Source organism: Podarcis muralis, chromosome 14 (genome assembly GCF_964188315.1).
Source record: "Podarcis muralis chromosome 14, rPodMur119.hap1.1, whole genome shotgun sequence".
NCBI lineage: Eukaryota > Metazoa > Chordata > Lepidosauria > Squamata > Lacertidae > Podarcis > Podarcis muralis.
This window is the reverse complement of record NC_135668.1, coordinates 40,583,027-40,600,276: the sequence shown is the minus strand read 5'-3', so window position 1 is coordinate 40,600,276 and position 17,250 is coordinate 40,583,027. Positions and strand designations below refer to the sequence as shown.

The window sequence follows — 17,250 nt, the reverse complement described above, 5'->3', positions numbered from 1 at the left end:
GCATTAGGAAAGGCTGCCATAGGAATCGTGGGATGAGCATTTTCATCCTTGTCATCTACCTACATTCTGCTTTTTTAAAGAAAAAATCCCAGATGAACTATATAGTAAACCTGCAACATAAGCTCCCTTTACATACACAGTTGCAACTAAATGTGGTTGGGTTTTTTGGGGTGGGTTATTTATTTATTTATTTATTAATAAATAAATAAATGGGAGAGTGGAGGAAATCCAGCATTCCTAGCTTGGCATTTATTCTCTCTCCCCCCCTCCCCCATGCACCCAGTGGGTTTTCTTGTTTACCAGGCTCTGGAAAGGTTGTAGGACGACTCTGGGAAGCTCCTAGAACCTTCATGCCTTCTCCCCCAAGGTGGATAAGCAGCCCTCCACCTTGCAGGGTCCAGGGATTCCAAACTTTGCACACAGGTCCCTGGACCTGAACCCATAAGTAAGTTGGAGGGGTTTTGGGGTCCACTGTGCTATGTGCATGCCTTTGTGCAGAACTTCTGCATCCGGCTATCCTTACACATGAAACACACACCTAGCACAATATGGAATCCAGATCCAGCCTATCAACGAAACTTGTAAATGGAACCATGCATGGTTCCCATATACTCCATGGTGAACTTAAAACTTTGGGCGGTGCTAGTTTTCTAGAGAGAAAGGTGCCGGAACTCTCCACGAATGCCTCCCGTGTTCTCTTTTAATGGCAATGGTGCCCACCTGAGAGGTGCCAGAACTGAGTTCTGGCAAGTTCCAGCTGGCAGGGAAAGCTCTGACTTTGGGAATTGAAGATTATCTGCACATGCAAACAAAAAGTACATAAGTGTAAACTTCTTTGGCTCTTAATTGGAAAGGGCTAGAGTAGTAGCCTTGCATACAGAAGGCTGCAGGATCAACACTCAGCATCTATAGGTTGGGTTGGGAACCCTAGAAAACTATTACCACTCAGTGTAGACAAGACTGAGTTAGGTGGTCTGACTCAGTATTAAAAAAGCATCAGTTTTCATCTTATATTTTCCACGCTTTGGCAAACGCTGCTTAGTTCCAAAACTTGGAATGGAGCTCTTTGCTGCTGGGGCAGGACATAGTCAAAAGCTTGGCTGGGCATCCAAGAACTAGCAACACACTTCTCTGATTCATAGTCTTTAATATATTTAATACATTAGATGAGCCATTGCAAATCAAAAGGAAATTGTTAAATTCATACAGCTTACAAAATGAAGTGAACACACCCCAGTTGAAAGTATCCACATGTTTGTTTCAGTTTTGCTTTCAGTATTGTTCCAAGAAATCGGTTTAGGAACTGTGCAAATAAACAAAAGGGTCTCTATCAGAACGATTGCCCCGACGACTTTGTATATGCTCTTGGAAGGTCACAGCAGCATCTATAGCGATGGAACTGGCAGTGACCCTATGCAGTTTTCTGAACTCTGAAGTGTAGAGTCAAAGGAGCCTGATGTCATTCCACCAATGCCATCATTTTGAGGAGTTTCGCCTTTCAGAAAGTCATCTTCCTCTTCACCTTTGCACTGCACACACACAAAAAAGGAAACAGAAGTACTTTTCACTTGATTTGTTGTTTCACTCCGCTATCTAGACTAAGGATTTTGTACCAGACCAAAAAACACGGGAACAAACGTACTCCAAGGCAAGGCATCACATCAAAACTAAAGACGGTGTTTGAATAAAATTGCTCACCTCATTAATGGAGTCTGTAGCCTCTATGAGGTCTTCAGAACACTCCTCTTCCCAAAACTGATATAATGGGTTGATTATGTTCTTTGATCTGCAAAAGGCATGATATAAAGAGAGTAGAAGAAAGCAGATACATGTGCTGATCACAAGGCCATTCCGGTGCCATCCAGATTCCCTTACAGTGGAAGGGGCTATCCTTCAATGGGTTAGTTCCCCCACTGCAAGAGGGCAAAGTCAGTTTAATGGTCATTCTATACAGTACCAAGTCTTCTCCCAATTGCCTAACTCTGAGGCCAGGTGGCCACGCCAGTGCTTTCTAGACTTATCCTCCCCTCTGCCTTAAAAGGACATGGAAACGTTAATAATGAAAACCATCCTACATGCCAATAGCAAACTCAGTTTGAGCAGCCAAAACAACACTTTGTATGAACAAGAGGGGAGGCATCAACAAGCTCAGAGGTTTCAAAAGTAAAAAATGGAACACGCACCAAGAGGAAATGAGAACCCCACAAACAGTGCAATTGGTACTGAGCAAAGACTCTCCCCACCACAGTCCTACGCTGGTGCCGCACCAAAGTATCCAGCTGGACACAGCTGCACAAGATTGGCATGACACAGTTCCTCCCCTCCCAGACTGCCACAACACAACTGCATCAAGAACTTGTAATGGGAAACGAAAAGCAAAATACAGCCTGTAAACCTGAGCTGAAAACAGTAAGGAGTGCTTTGCTTGGAAGTGCCGAGGAGGCTCTTTCCATAGTAAGTAAAATAAGGTTCGCTGATGTCTGGAATTAGATACCTTTTGAGAATATAAGGGTCAAACGGGAAATAGCTGTCAAGGGGGTTTGTGCAAGTCTCAACAGAGTCACCCCCACAGCTGCTTCTTACAACTGGCAAAACCTGCCGCCTGTTCCTCTCGATGATGGTGTCGCAGAATGCAATTTGGTATTTCCTGGAAGAGAGCAAAAATGGCTGGCTGAAGTTTCTCTTTTAAGAAGAGAGATGCAACCACAAAAACAAGCGCACCAAAAACAGCTAAGCCCCTTTCTATTGCCTCAGGTGGGACCCAATCACATCTGGCTTCTCCTCCCCCAGTACTGGCACTCCCACAATGAGTGACTAAAATTGCATATATTGGGAGCACCCTGGGGGGCAGCAGGGCTTGCACAGCTGAGATGCTGGGCAGGGGGTTGAATTTACTGTCACAATTCTGCCTTCCAGCCTACAAGCATTGTCCAAACAAGCAGAGCACACATCTGCAAGGGCCTGTTATTAGAAAGCAGAAATATATTTTGACATCTATATTTCTGTATTCAATTAACAATATTCAATAGAGCTTTTTTTTTTTTTTTAAGACGCTTACCTGGTAATGGCAGCAAAAAAAGTCACAATGGAAGGCAAGCAGACCTTCAGGGGGTTTAGCTGGCACATCACAATGCGTTCAAGGTTTAAGCTCTGCAGGAAGGCCAAACCTTCAAAACAAAACGAGCAAAGAACATTTAGCGCTTGGGAGAGCGAAAACTGTTTAGGCAGTATGCATTTTTCACAATGCCCATGAGCCTCAGTGCCGCTTTGAATGCTACAGGAGAAGAGTGTTTGTTACTAAAAGCTGCACACATGCTACAAGAAGGCACAGTCAGGCCTGGCTTCCTGGCAGATAAAACATACAGCGTGAATGCTACTAAATGCTTTAAATGCATTGAATAGGAATGTCTAAAGCAGTCTCCAACGGAGATGGTGTTATCTGGTGGGTCAAAGGAAAGTTAGGAACACAGAAAGCTGTCATGCCAAGGCAGACCACTACTCAGTATTCTGCACAGATGGCCAGTAGCTCTCCAGGGTCTCAGCCCTACTTGGAGATGCTCTATCATTGAGCTATGGCCCTCCTAATTCAATTGAATTAACTCCAGTTCAAAAGAGGAATCTCCTACATGCTCTTCCACCCAGGATTTGTTCTGCTCTGTAAACTTATTCATGGCTCCCCAACTGAGAACTCCAAAGATGTGCCCAGGTATTAATGAGAACAGTCCCCACGGAGCTGCTTCTCGCTGTGAGCCATTCAGCTATTAAACTGCCAAATTCTGCCTGAGCTGTGTTTTTCCCGTATACACACCTTTCTTTAGGTTTCCGTCCACTATTTGCTTGTGACGAAAGATGATCACGTAGAACGCAGCCTGGCAGGCGGCATAAAAGGGCCCGTGAAGAGTGATGTCGCAAAAGGCTTTCGCCCCTGTGCCCTGGTTGTCGATGTACACGTGCAGCCAGTTGACCAGCAAGTCCAGGCAGGTTTTCACTGTACTGCAATGGGACCAAAGGAAAAAAAAGCCTAATTAAGGGCAGCTGTCCCGCATTTCACAAGTGAGTCGCTGGCTACCATTTGGGACAAGGTGCAACGAGGCAACTACATTCTTGTTAGCAGTTCAAGCTTGGTCACAAAGCCAGAAACGCATCTGGGCGTGCCAAAAGCCTTCCATCTTTTTGCAAAACAAAACCAGTATTTGGAAATCAGCTGAAAGGACTCCAGCTACAGAGCAGAGCAATAAGGGAATTGAAGCAAACAGAAAGGGTGAATGGCAGTAGCTGGAGTCCAGGTGAAGACTGAAGGCTTAAGGTGTATACAGTGATGCACCTGAAGTGAGGAAAGCAGATAAGTAAATACCTCATGTTACGTTTGCTTCATGTTACGTTCTTTCAGGATACGTCCCGCAGCGACCCGGAAGTACCAGAAAGGGTTACTTCTGGGTTTTGCCGCTAGTGCATGCGCAGATGCACAAAATGACGTCACACGCATGCGCAGAAGCAGCGAATCGCAACCCACGCATGCGCAGACGCACTGCTGTGGGTTGCACTCTTTTCATGTTGCAAACGGGCCTCTGGAACGGATCCCGTTTGCAACCAGAGGTACCACTGTACCAGAACACTGCTGTTGTAAGATTCAGAGGAAACAGAAGGAAGTACTTCACACAGTGCATCATTAAAGGAGTTCGATCCTATAAGATGGTAGTGATGGATGGCTTTAAAAGAGGATTCCACATATTCAAGGAGAAGGCTGTCCAATTTCTACAAGCCATGCTCTCCTTCCACTGCCACAGCCAATATGCCTCTGAAGACCAGCTCCTGGGAATCGCAAGTGGGGAGTGTGCTGTCGTGCTCAGGTCCCGCCTGGGGGCTTCCCACAGGTTGAGCAAAGCGAGAACAGGATGCTGAACTAGATGGCTTTTGGCCTGATGCAGGAGGACTACTCATGTTTTTGCACAGACAAGTCAGAGCAAGCGCTGACTTGAAGAAGGGCTTAAGACAAAATTCCTTGTGTGGTTCTGGACATCAAAGTCTTGACCACCAGACGCCAGAACAGAAGCTTGGTTATGGGGACCTCTCTACCTATAATGCTATTCAAGACTTAGCTCAGAGGTAGGTAATCTGTGGCTCTCGGGATGTTCTGGGACACTCCATCTCCCATCCTTTGCATTCTACTGCCCCAGGCAGCTGCCTGCACAGCAGAATGGGACACCAAAAATAGGAAACACTTTAGCAGTTCAGGATAAGCTAGTCCTTGGGAAAGGTATGTAAGCTCAGTAGTACACCATCTGCTTTGCATGCAGAAGATCCCAGATTCAAACCCTGGCATCTCCAGGTCAGGCTGGGAATGCTCCCCACCCAAAACCCCGGAGAGCTGCTGCCAGTCAGAGTTAGACAATACTGAGCAAAATGGGCCATTGGTCTGACAGCGTAAGGCAGCTTCCTATGATAGCTGAGTCTCCATCGCATGAGCTCCTTCACTGCACTCCTCAATTCCACATATCTAGCCTTGCACAGCAGATCAGTAACTACAAAAAGGAAGTTGGTAGGCTACTTACACAACCGGAACAAACTTTGCCCGTGCCAAAAAGCTGCCGGTGTAGTTGGCAGCAGCCTGCCTGATCACGGCTGGAGTATTTGGATTACGAAGCATTTTCCAAAGATGCTCCACAAAGGCTTCTGCAATTCCCTGTAAGACAGAGTCACATGTGGCAAGACATCAAATGCCGTGGAAACTAAATCCATGGACACTATTTGCAGGCATCAGTTACTTCTGGGAGTAGGGGGTGAGGAACATGTAGCTCTCCAGATTGGCTCCAACTCCCATCAGTCCCAGCCAGCATGTCCAATGATCAGGGATGAGGGGAGATGTGAGTCCAGGAACATCTGAAAATCCACCCTGACTTCAGGGAGATACCCAGCAAACAGGGACCTTTTTGGCAGTGAAAGCAATCAACATGCCTGCGTATGTTGGAAGTAGTGTCCTTTCTCAGATCTTGCTCACAAAGAAGACTGTGGATGCTTTTAGCTCCGACCCCCAAGGCCCAGGCCACAGTTCCTTGCAGCCCCCCCCCACACATTTAGGGGATCTGGGATGGCTCCCCACATCAATAGGTGGGAGTAAAGCAAGGCAAGAGAGGCAATTAACTATACGCACCAGTTTGAAGCTAGAGAGGTAGAACATGATGTACTGCACGTGACATGAGCCATGGGTCGGCAAAATGAGCTTATCAAACACTGTCACCAGATCCCGATACAAATCCTTGGTGTTGCCAATATCAAGCTTCCCTGAGAACAAAAAAACATTTCTGTTACCGCAGCACTGTACCAAGAAACAGCATGCCTATTTTTCATGTTTACAGTAATGTTTTTCAAATCAAAATTTTGTCAGCCAACCAAATGCAGAAACAAACAAAAGAAAAGCAAGCAATTTTAGCAAGCAAGCAGTGGCAGTAAATATAAACATATGTAATAAAACACATGTAATACACAAAAACATAACACGTATACAGTGGTACCTCAGGTTACATACGCTTCAGGTTACATACGCTTCAGGTTACAGACTCCGCTAACCCAGAAATAGTGCTTCAGGTTAAGAACTTTGCTTCAGAATGAGAACAGAAATCGTGCAGCAGCGGTGTGGCGGCAGCAGGAGGCCCCATTAGCTAAAGTGGTGCTTCAGGTTAAGAACAGTCCTCCGGAACGAAATAAGTACTTAACCCGAGGTACCACTGTATCAGGTCGCAAAGCTTGTCTCATGGGTTTTCCCAAGTTGGGAAGGTTTCACAGCACACACACAGCTGTATTGAACATAACAGGCTTAGCCAGGTTAGGCAGCAGGTGTTTGATTTTGTCGATGTCACTAAGAGTGGCAATCGGCTCTAAAAAAATATTTAAATATTTTGTCTAAAAAGACACTGATAAAACTCCACATGGCTAATCTCATCTGGCATAACTTTCTCCTGCCCTTAATACAAACATCTACACACAGGCCTGTCTTGCTTCCTCTTACCCACTTTAAGCCTGCAGCACTATATTCAGGAATCTCCTGCTAGGTTGTCCCACAGATTATTTCTATCATCTCTGCTGCCTCCTCACTATCTATCTCAAAGAAATAATTTAACCACATTGTGTAGGGGGTAATTACCATTCACATGGCAGATATCTTTAACGTATGAAAACAAGACAATCATCAGGATGTCTAGGCGTTCTGCAACTGGGTGAGCCATCACCTCATTCTTGTCTGGGTTTTCTCCATCTTCATCCTATTAAATTAAAAGTCTTGAATAAAGAGTACTTAACTCTGGTAACGTCTGGAAAAATCACCATTGTGGAGAAGCTTATGTATCAAATGTACATCATCATCATCATCAACATTAAGGGGGAAGTAAATCAGGATGCCTTCTGTTCAGAAGGGAGGTTTATTTTTCTTGCTAATGAGAAAAATTCAGGCAAATGCAGAGCCCTTATTGTGTCTTCATCTAAATTATACACAAAGTAGTGAGAATTTCAGAAAACATCAAAAACAGATGTTATATATATTAACTACAGCAAGGGTATTATTTGCTAAACCATGGAAGCAAAGCCAGGTTCTGAGAAAGCAAAAATTAATTAAAAATATATGGGAAAAGCTAGAATTTATAAAGTTAACAAGGATGGTACACCCATATAAAATTGTGAGAAAACTGGTAAATGGAATCCAACAATCAAACACACACACACAGCTCTCTATGTATGAGATAGGTATAACATATTCAGGGTCCTATTGTTTCCTGCTATAAAGGAAATATATGCAAATATTTAAATATTTGATACTGAGATTTTTTTAGAGATAATTTGAACATTTATTAAAAGTAGACTGACATTCAACCTATATTTTTGAAAGTGCTACAAAAAATAATTGTGATGTCAAAGGTTTCGTTATCGAGATATTGTAGGAATACTGAAAGGCTTATATAATAGGGTGTGTTGCATTAAATAACATTCTTACTAATATTTGTATTATCATGTATTATTTGTATTACCAAGAACATGGATTCCCCCAAAGAATCTGGGATCCACAGTTTGCTAAGAGTGCTGGGAACTGTAGCTTGGTGAGGGGGTAAACTACAGTTTCCAGGATTCTTTGAGGGAAACCATATGCTTTGCACGTGTGGCTCGGATGTGACCAGTTGCACTGCTCAATAAGCACACTTGCCATGTCAAAGAGTCCTTCTTCAGCAGCCCCTTCGCTCTCATCCTCTTCAGCAGCTTCAATCTCTTTTCTTGGAGCGCTCACCTGTTGTAAGGAGTAAGGATACTGAACATTTCTAAAGGCGTTTGATACGCGTGCAAATGAAGGTGGACAACAATTCTTAAAACTTAGATATCCCGCCCCCAGCTGAAAAGGTAATGGGTTTGATTGAAATATTACCCAATGTCACATTTATATCCTGCCTTAATTGCAAGGAGCTCAAGACAGCACACCTAGGGGAGAATCCTCCATTGTGCAAGCAGAAATCCTTGTGCTGATGAAACTTTCAAAGAATCATACAATTGTAGAGTTGGAAGGGACCCTAAGGGTCATCTAGTCCAAGCGATGCAGGGATCTCAAGTGCATGCAGAGCTACTTTGGACACAACCCCTATAATTTACTTTGCCACCCAGGAACAGGGCAAAAGCAGGCTATCCATTAAAGCCAGTCTAATAAAACCATCTATACAACCATCTCTTTTGTCCACTTTTTATAAACACTGACCTGGAGATGGTATGGACCAGGCATAGGCAAACTCGGCCCTCCAACTGTTTTGGGACTACAACTCCCATGATCCCTAGCTAGCAGGACCAGTGGTCAGCGATGATGGGAATTGTAGTCCCAAAACATCTGGAGGGCCGAGTTTTCCTATGCCTTCCTTTTCTAAAATGTAATAGAAAATAAACGTGAAAGAATTAAGTCTTTTACGAACCACACTCTATACTTACATCAATCTTTAATACCCTTTCAATAACCAGCTCCAGAATGTCATGCCTCAGAGTTGGGATATATCCGCTGATTCGTAGCATGTTATGCACGTAGCACTGCTGCAATGGAATGTCCCCACAAAAACGATAAATTAAAAAACATATACAAAAAACGTTCTTCTTGTATAGAAAACCATTTGAGTACTAAGGCTAACGAGCCTCTTCAATTTGTAGTTTAAACACACCGCAGATTGGATTTTCTCAAGGTGGGCCTTTGTTTTTCAGTTTCATGCTGCTTGAGCTTCAGCAACATAGGTATGGGTCAGGGATTTTTTTATGGTGTAAGGCACCACACAACAGAAGGGACCACAGCTCAATCATAAAGCTCGTGTTTTGCATGAAAGAGGTTCCAGGTTCAATCCCTGCCAATATCCTCAGTTAAAAGGAAATCAGGCAAAGGGAGATAGGAAAACAAAACAGCCAAAGCAGAAAATCCCTGGTGAGATGGAAAGACGAAGAAGGCATTAACTCTTGAAGGAATAGAAAAAGCTTCTACATGCTGACAGTTCAATATGCTCATCCTGTATCTGCACCATCAAGATCTGTGGATGCTCAACTTCTGCCACTTTTATTTCAAGAGGGTCATTAACAATAACACTGACGCAAGACACACAAAGGAAAATCCCATTTTAAACTGAAGGCTGATTACTTACCAGGGTTCTTTCTGATTTGTTAACGAAGGGAAATTTGTCAACGAGCACTGGCATGAGAAACTGCGGTGTCCTGCAATGCAAGTGTAAAGAAGCTTCAAAATAAGTTTGAACATGGGACAGCCCATTAAACAATCTCAGCAAATGAAACATTTCAGGAGCTGAATGATGAAAGTCATATAAAAAAAGAGGCACAGGCATTGATTCACAATACTGTTTTCCACCCAAGTTTGAGACAGATTTCTTAAGATAAATAAGGGACTGCTTAAGAAAAGTATACAGTAATGCTATAAATAAGATTACTGGGCTATCTTGCACATATTATCTCTCGGTGGAGCAATTACAATTTAATCAATTTATTACATAAATACATAAATTATTAATTTCATTTATTGACTGATTTTAATTGGTCACATCTAGTTTATCAGGAAAAATAAAAAACAGCCCCCAACAGCACAGTGTACACATGCAAAGTCTTTAGTCTTTTAAAAGACTCATTGGAAACTCAAGGGGGAGAATTAGATCTGTCCTCAGGGAAGAATAATCACACATGCGGTTAATCGAGAGTAATTTATTCCCTACCAAGATAGTTCACTCGCAATCATACTCCACCTAAAATCATGCACTGAATTGGGGGGGGGGGGATACACTTTATACATTAAGCAATTTAATTGAAAATACAAATTATTATGATAATTCAGTAGCACCCTAAACACAGGATTAAGGCTTCTCTTTCTTACAAGCTTTCACACGTCATACCGTAACCGATTACAACAGTAATACAGAGGAACCAATCTAGGGGAAAACATACTGTATTTTGCGCCCCATAGGACACACTGGCCCATAAGGCGCACCTAGTTTTTTGGGGGGGAAATAAAGAACAAAATTTTTATTCCCCCCCCCCCAGGCGTGGGGCTGGGGCGGGGGAAGCCCGAGCTTCCCCCCGACCCCAGCCCCCAGAACAGACCACTCTGCGCAAGCCGTGGGAGCCCTCCCGCGGCTTGCGCAGAGCTATCCAAAGTCCTGACGCGACTGCTGAGCGCGCCGGGGCTTCGGGATAAGAGGCGGCTCTGCGCAAGCCGGTGGAGCCCTCCCGCGGCTTGCGCGGAGCTACCCGAAGCCACTGCGCGACTGCCCAGCGCGCCGGGGCTTCGGGATAAGAGGCAGCGCTGTGCAAGCCGGGGGAGGGCTCCCGCGGCTTGCGCAGAGTTTCCAGAAGCCTGAAGAGCGAGAGGAGTCGGTGCGCACCAACCCCTCTCGCTCTCCAGACTTCAGCGAAAGCCTGCATTCGCCCCATAGGATGCACACACATTTCCCCTTCATTTTTGGAGGGGGAAAAGTGCGTCCTATAGGGCGAAAAATACGGTAATTTGAGGGCTGCTAAACGTATTTATACCAATTAATACCACTGACCTATTTTGCACTACAGAATATTATCAATTTAGGTAGCTTTGTCACTTGAAGCTAATATGCAAGATGTGTGATTGTGTTTCAGCTAGCAGGTAGAAAAGGCTATGAATTAACTTAGGGGATGTACCAAATCAATCATTATGTACTTACAAAGGGACGTATTTTGCAATTGTTTGCAGTGCTCTATGGCAAGTGTCAAAGCCTTCAGTAACATCTGCAAGAATTGAACATCATCAAACATGTATGTTAATCCAGAAATATTTCTTATATATTCATGTTAGATTTTATGTGAGCACTTCCTTAAGCACTTAAGGTGGACAGATTTGGTGCTATTATATTGTTTAAACTTTATGTCTAATATATGGGAGTGGCAGGGCTGGGCGATAACTGGTTTTCATCATTGTGATATATCACCTGCTACACATCACAATATACTGATATATCAAGATGTCTGAAATAAAAATGGAGCTATGTAGAGCCATTGGCTGGCTTCACGGTTTACACCACATTGTGATTTTTTGCATAGCACACATACAGTACACATCATGATTTGCGATATATCGCCAGGCCAAAAATTATGAAACTGAAATCATGATATGGACTTTAAACCGGTTTTGGACAATATATTGATATATCACCCAGCCCTAGTGAGTGGCAACAGCTGCTAGCTTAGATAGCTTTTAAAACAAATTAGGTGAATTCAGGGAAGGTAAGTCTATCAATAGCTCCTGCTGTATGCAACCTCCAAGTTTCATTCAATGGAAAGCCACAAATATCAGAGAGAACTAGATTTCACCCTTAACCTTAACCCTAGAAGCACCAGTGTAGTAAAATGAAAATAATACAGAACACAGGAAGCTGCCTTATACTGAGTCAGCTTACACTGACTGGCAGCAGCTCCCCCAAGATTTTGTGTTAACATAACCGACCATTAGACATGAAATGGCTACTCACTTTCATCATCATCTGAATCCGAAATGTCCACATCGTTCTCTTGAATGGTTATTCGAGCTAGGCGGAAACAGAATTATTCTATTATTATACACTTCACGTGAGAATCTGATTGCCAAACTTAAGTTCAAATTGAATACGGCCACCTGGTCAACAATACAAGGCAGAAGAATAGAAAACCAAAACTCACGCGGTACAAAGTGCGAGACAATCATTGCAAGACATGGCCTAAGGTAGATTGTCTGTGCCGACACCAAGTTGCTCAGGAAAGCCAAATACTCTTCCACCACAGCCTGGCTCCTTTTCAGCCACTGCACCCTCTGCAAAGTTACACATACACTTAAGTTTGAACGCACGTTGCACAGACTGAATCAAGACCAAGAACAGCAACCATTAGAAATGGCACACTCTTACCAATAAGATGCTGACTAGCTGTTCAAACTCCTTGGTCAAGAGTGTAACGGAAGACCGAAACTCACCCAGCCAGTTTATAATCTGGTCATCCTGCAAACAGAACCAATTTCTCTTTAATAGTCTGAACTTTATAAGGTGTGTAAAAAAAACCCAACAACAACGTATTAGTAATGGTTTATAAGGTGTGTAAAACAACAACAACAACAACAACAACAACAATGTATTAGTAACAGTTTTTTTTTTTTTTTAAACTAAGTTAATCTGACAGAAGGGCTATTAGGCTTCCACATATTAATCATTACTGGGAGTGTGATGCCACCCTGTAGTGTGATAAGTGACCAGTCTTCACCTCTCTAGTTTGAAGCTGGAGTATGCAGGGTTCATCTATGCAGCGGCGTAGCGTGGGTTGTCAGCACCCGGGGCAAGGCAAGTAATTTGCGCCCCCTAACCCATGGATTTGCGCCTCCTAACCCTACAAATCTATGCCTATGAATGATGGTCCCCCTCTCTCTCTCTTTCTCATATTCCAATTGATTCCCATTTCCGCCGATCGATCCCCGAAGCTCTCACCCAGTGAAATTCGTGCGTAATTACGCTTCGCCATCCCTAATCCTGCCGCTTCCACCTCTCCAAACTTTCCCTGGCCCTTTGCCGGCCGGCGCAGCCCTTTTGGCTACGAGCTCCCCTCCTTCTCTGCCCGCTTCTGACCCCACCTCCCCGTCCAGCCTCCCTACCTCCTGAAAAAAGGCGCCGGCGCCGAGCAGGACACCCCCGCGGCCATCGGAGAGAGGCGGGGCCGAGGGAGGCAAGCCAATGGGCGAGGCGGGGGTAGGTGGCCACGGGGGCGGGCGCTGCCGCAGTCCTCAGGTGGGTAAGGTAGGAGCAGGCGGAGGCTGGCCGGCCGCTCTGACAATAGGGGCGGGCCGAGGGCACGACGGGGCTGGGCCCTCTGGACTTGCGCCCCCCCAGATGTTGCGCCCGGTGCGGCCGGCACCCCTGGCACCCCCCACGCTACGCCACTGCATCTATGCAGTTGTGTAGTGATCCTAACCCTTCCCCAGCTCTAAGGCTGAAAGAAAGGTCAGGAACTCTGTAGCAGTTGTGTGGCTAAGGTGTCCAGGGCACCTCCGGATGACCCCTGCTCCCACCCACCTCTCCCGTGGGAAAGGCAAGTGCATAATGGGCTAGGATGGCAGCTGCCAGACAGAGGCACTTCCAGGCAGACTTTCCTGTAATGAAGGCGGAATGGAGTGGGGTGCCTCTTGGGCTGTTGTTGGTCAGTGGCCAGGCCAGGAGGGAAGGACGGCAACATGGCAACCAGCAAGGCCAGAAAAACACACGCTGGGAACCCATCAAAGCAATTGTGGAGACAAAGTATAGGGCCTACTGGACAGCGGCTCCTTAATTACAGAACCCCGTCCCTCCATATGCTGTCAGTTGTGATGATTTTGAAGTACACTCAAGTCTCTTTTCCAGAGCTTTTATTAACTTGTTCGTGATTTTTCGTCATTTAATGGCTTACAATGGATCTTGAGGTTTCGGCTGCTGTTTTGTTACCGGTTCTGGTATACGTAGTAAATTTTATACTGAAAAACTGAGGGAACTTTTCTTTTTTTGTAGACACAACGACACTGCCTTCACATCAGTCAAAAAAACAGACATATTGCTGGTGGTCCCTAAGTTGGATTTGGAACCGAGCTCTTAAAAAATTGTTTCCCCCCCCCAAAATGGGAAATAGCTGAGTCCTTTTGAACCCAACTGTGTGCATATTTCAGACCCTGTTGTGCCTCCAGTAATATCACTGGAAGCACAACAAGGCCTGATCCCTCTCTCAATGAGCCCCCAACAATCCCATTCCTTATCTTTGTTGCTGCTCTGCCAATGGAAGCATAGAATAGATGGTCTCTTTTGCCCCTTCCCTCTTTGACACCAGACACAAAGATTCAAGGAGCAATGGGTAACATATGGAGCCAGCAGCACTGAGCAAACCACATTAGCCAGCATTCCTTGTGTCTGACATGCAGCATGCCAGGCATTAAAAGGATGGTGCACAATCCCCCTCCATTCCTCTAGTGCCAGAACAATTACAAGGGTAAAGGTGGGAGTGAGCTAGGGACAGAGGGAAACCATAAGTTCCTATGTAGCTTAGCTTTTATCCAAGCCTCTGGGCTTGTAAGGCTTCCTTGAAATCAAGTCTAGCATTACACGCCTGTATATTAAGCTGTGGTCAGATCTGTTACTGATTATCCTAGTTATAATCATAAATGGTACACAAAACTGCAACAATTCATTCTGGTTCATTTTTTTCTTACATTTAAGAAGTCATGCAGAGCACTGAAATACTTGGATGAAAAAAATCCTTACTTTTAAGTCTGGATCTAACAGCTGATGCTTCAACAAATCAAATTCAGTTGTCTCACCCTTCAAAACAAAAACATGAATTAAGTTATACCCTAACAAATCATGCAGCCTTGCATCAAAGCTTATTCAATCCCTATTGAAAATAAATAGAGAGACACATTGGGCATATTACTGTTTCAAAGCATAAAAGCAATTAATAGAGGTTCTCTTCTCTCTCTTTTTGCAACATATGTTAATAACTTTACTGTAGCTCCCCAAAACCTTTTTTCCCCTTCAGATTTAGTGACTATATCTTGTTTTCCTTTCACTTCTTTTGGTGAAAATAACTAAGATACTGCCAGAGACAGTGGGGGTATACAGCTAAAAGACAATCTCTTAAGGCCAAACTTGCATTTTTCATTAAAAAAAACACCACCTTTCAATATAGTCAGAAAATACAAAAAATGAGACAGATAACCATACTACCTTTTGGTATTTTAGAAGGATGTCTGTCAGTGTCCCACCAAATCTGACTGTTTTCCTTGGTGGAGATTTTAGAAATTCATCTGCAGCCAACATGTCAGCAGTCCTAGGCAGAATAAAATATATGAATGAACACAGTAAGCCAATGCTTGAAAGTGTGTGTGAGAAACCAGCAAGGAATGAATACGTGTGTGTGTGTTAAACTCCCTACAAGCAAGGGTTCTGAACACACTTCCAATGTTGAATTACAATTTTAATTTATTCCTTATGTTGATATCCCACTTTACCTCCAAAGAGAATTAATGTGGCATTGATTGATTGATTGATTGATTGCATTTATATTAAACCGTTCCTCCAAAGATCTCATGGTGGTGATGTGAATGACCCTCCCCTGTTTATAGCTAAAGAGTGTCAGGACAGGTCCACATATCCTCTTGGCCATTTAAGCTCCCAGGGTTAGTGAAGGCCTATCACTGCCGTCGCAGCCTAGCCTACCTCACAGTGCTGTTGCGAGGAGATAAAATGCAGGTTTGGTAAAAGGATGGTTAAAAAAAGCCACACGCCAAGTCTTATGAGGAACAGTTGAGGGAATTGGGTGTGTTTAGCCTAGTAAAGAGGAGACTGAGTGTAGATATGATAGCCATCTTCAAATACAGTACTGGTACCCTGGGTTACAGACGCTCCAGGTTACAGACGCTTCAGCTTACAGACTCCACTAACCCAGAAATAGTACCTCGGGCTAAGAACTTTGCTTCAGGATGAGAACAGAAATCGCACAGCGGCGGCAGTGTGGGAGGTCCCACTAACTAAAGTGGTATCTCAGGTTAAGAACAGTTTCAGGTTAAGAACGGACCTCTGGAATGAATTAAGTTCTTAACCTGAGGTACCACTGTATCTAAAGGACTGTCACATGGAAGATGGAGCAAGCTTGTTTTCTCCTGCTCTGGAGGGCAGGATTCAAGTTACAAGAAAGCAGAAAACAGCAGGAAGAACTTTACGATAACGAGAGCCGTTTGACAGCGGAACAGACTCCCTTAGAAGAAGGTGGACTCTGCTTCCTGTCAGGTAGATTCCTGCATGGAGAGAGGTTGGAATAGATGACCCTCGGGCTCCCTTCCAACAATTCCATGATTCTTCGGAGATTCCGAGGATTTCCACTAGGACATCCCTCCCCACGCCCCTAAATCTGCCCTAGGGGATCCCACCTGAAAGTAGATTTAGGGGGCAGGAGAAACTTCCCACTGCGTGAGCAGCAGAAGTCCTCGTGCTGACAGGACACGTTGGTGGAATACGATTTGGAGCAGCTAGTTGGAGACGCAGGAGGCAAACACGATGCAGTCAATGAGCTTCCCCCCAGCGCACCTCCCTCCCACCCTGGCAGCCTCACCTGCGCTTCGCCGAGGCCTGACTCAGGGCCTCGGCCTGCCGCCCAGCCCGCGGGGCCGCCGTTCTTCCTTTCCCCACGAAGCCGCCGCTTCTTCCCTTTCCATCCTCCTCGTGCGCGCAGCCCAAGAGACGCGAGTCTTCCCCACGCAGCACAGCCAGCGCAGAAGCCTCCCTCGGACGTGCCCGGAAGTGAAACAAGAGGTGATTTCCGGATCGGCGGGGGGCGGGACTTCCGCAGTTTAAAGGGCCACCCGCACGACCGAAGGCGCATCGGCACTTCTGGCTCTGCGTCCCTGAGCGGCTGGAAAGAGGCTCCGTGGAATGTGTAGGCGCCGCGGTATCTGGTAATACGGTAATGCGGAGCCCGTGGTGGTTTAGACCGGCGGACTAAGAGCGGGGTTCGAATCCCCCGCCGGGTGACGTTTGAACTGCCTCACAGGGTTGTTGTTGTTGTGTGAGGATTCAAATGGGAGAGGGGGCAAAATTCTCGACTAAATCGCAGGAACATGTTCTGGTCTTCCCCCCACAAAAAAACAAAAAAACACTCTGGTTTATACGCGTGGAGTTCTGTCGATATGTATGCGATAAAAATCATTTTTAAAGAATTAATAAAAGTACTTTT

At 44.9% G+C, this 17,250-nt stretch overlaps 1 protein-coding gene across 2 annotated transcripts; it reads right to left on the bottom strand.

Annotated features, from left to right (window-relative positions):
- Positions 1–1,127: 1,127 nt before the first annotated feature.
- On the bottom strand, positions 1,128–16,827 carry RRN3 (RNA polymerase I transcription factor RRN3). Of its 2 annotated transcripts, none has more exons than XM_028706211.2 (18): positions 16,630–16,827; positions 15,246–15,348; positions 14,784–14,840; positions 12,420–12,509; positions 12,196–12,325; positions 12,009–12,065; positions 11,205–11,268; positions 9,648–9,717; positions 8,956–9,054; positions 8,192–8,272; positions 7,142–7,259; positions 6,152–6,282; positions 5,553–5,683; positions 3,809–3,993; positions 3,059–3,167; positions 2,495–2,647; positions 1,699–1,786; positions 1,128–1,529 (listed from the first exon to the last, which is right to left on the bottom strand). In XM_028706211.2, exons 2-18 carry the CDS (start codon positions 15,336–15,338, stop codon positions 1,386–1,388), a joined length of 1,800 nt encoding a protein of 599 aa, XP_028562044.2. In that variant the 5' UTR covers positions 15,339–15,348; positions 16,630–16,827; the 3' UTR covers positions 1,128–1,385. The 2 variants fall into 2 exon arrangements, with proteins under 2 accessions (XP_028562044.2, XP_077774619.1); XM_077918493.1 differs by lacking the exon at positions 16,630–16,827 and adding an exon at positions 16,448–16,596.
- Positions 16,828–17,250: the final 423 nt, after the last annotated feature.

Bases quoted from the DNA above. Each gene is read 5' to 3' on its own strand.
- RRN3 (XM_028706211.2), bottom strand. From the start codon at position 15,338: ATGTTGGCTGCAGATGAATTTCTAAAATCTCCACCAAGGAAAACAGTC. The intron at 9,055-9,647 runs GTAAGTAATCAG...ATTCCATTGCAG, and splicing joins ACAAATCAGAAAGAACCCTG to CAGTGCTACGTGCATAACAT. The intron at 2,648-3,058 runs GTAAGCGTCTTA...GCTCTCTTCCAG, and splicing joins TTTTTTGCTGCCATTACCAG to GAAATACCAAATTGCATTCT.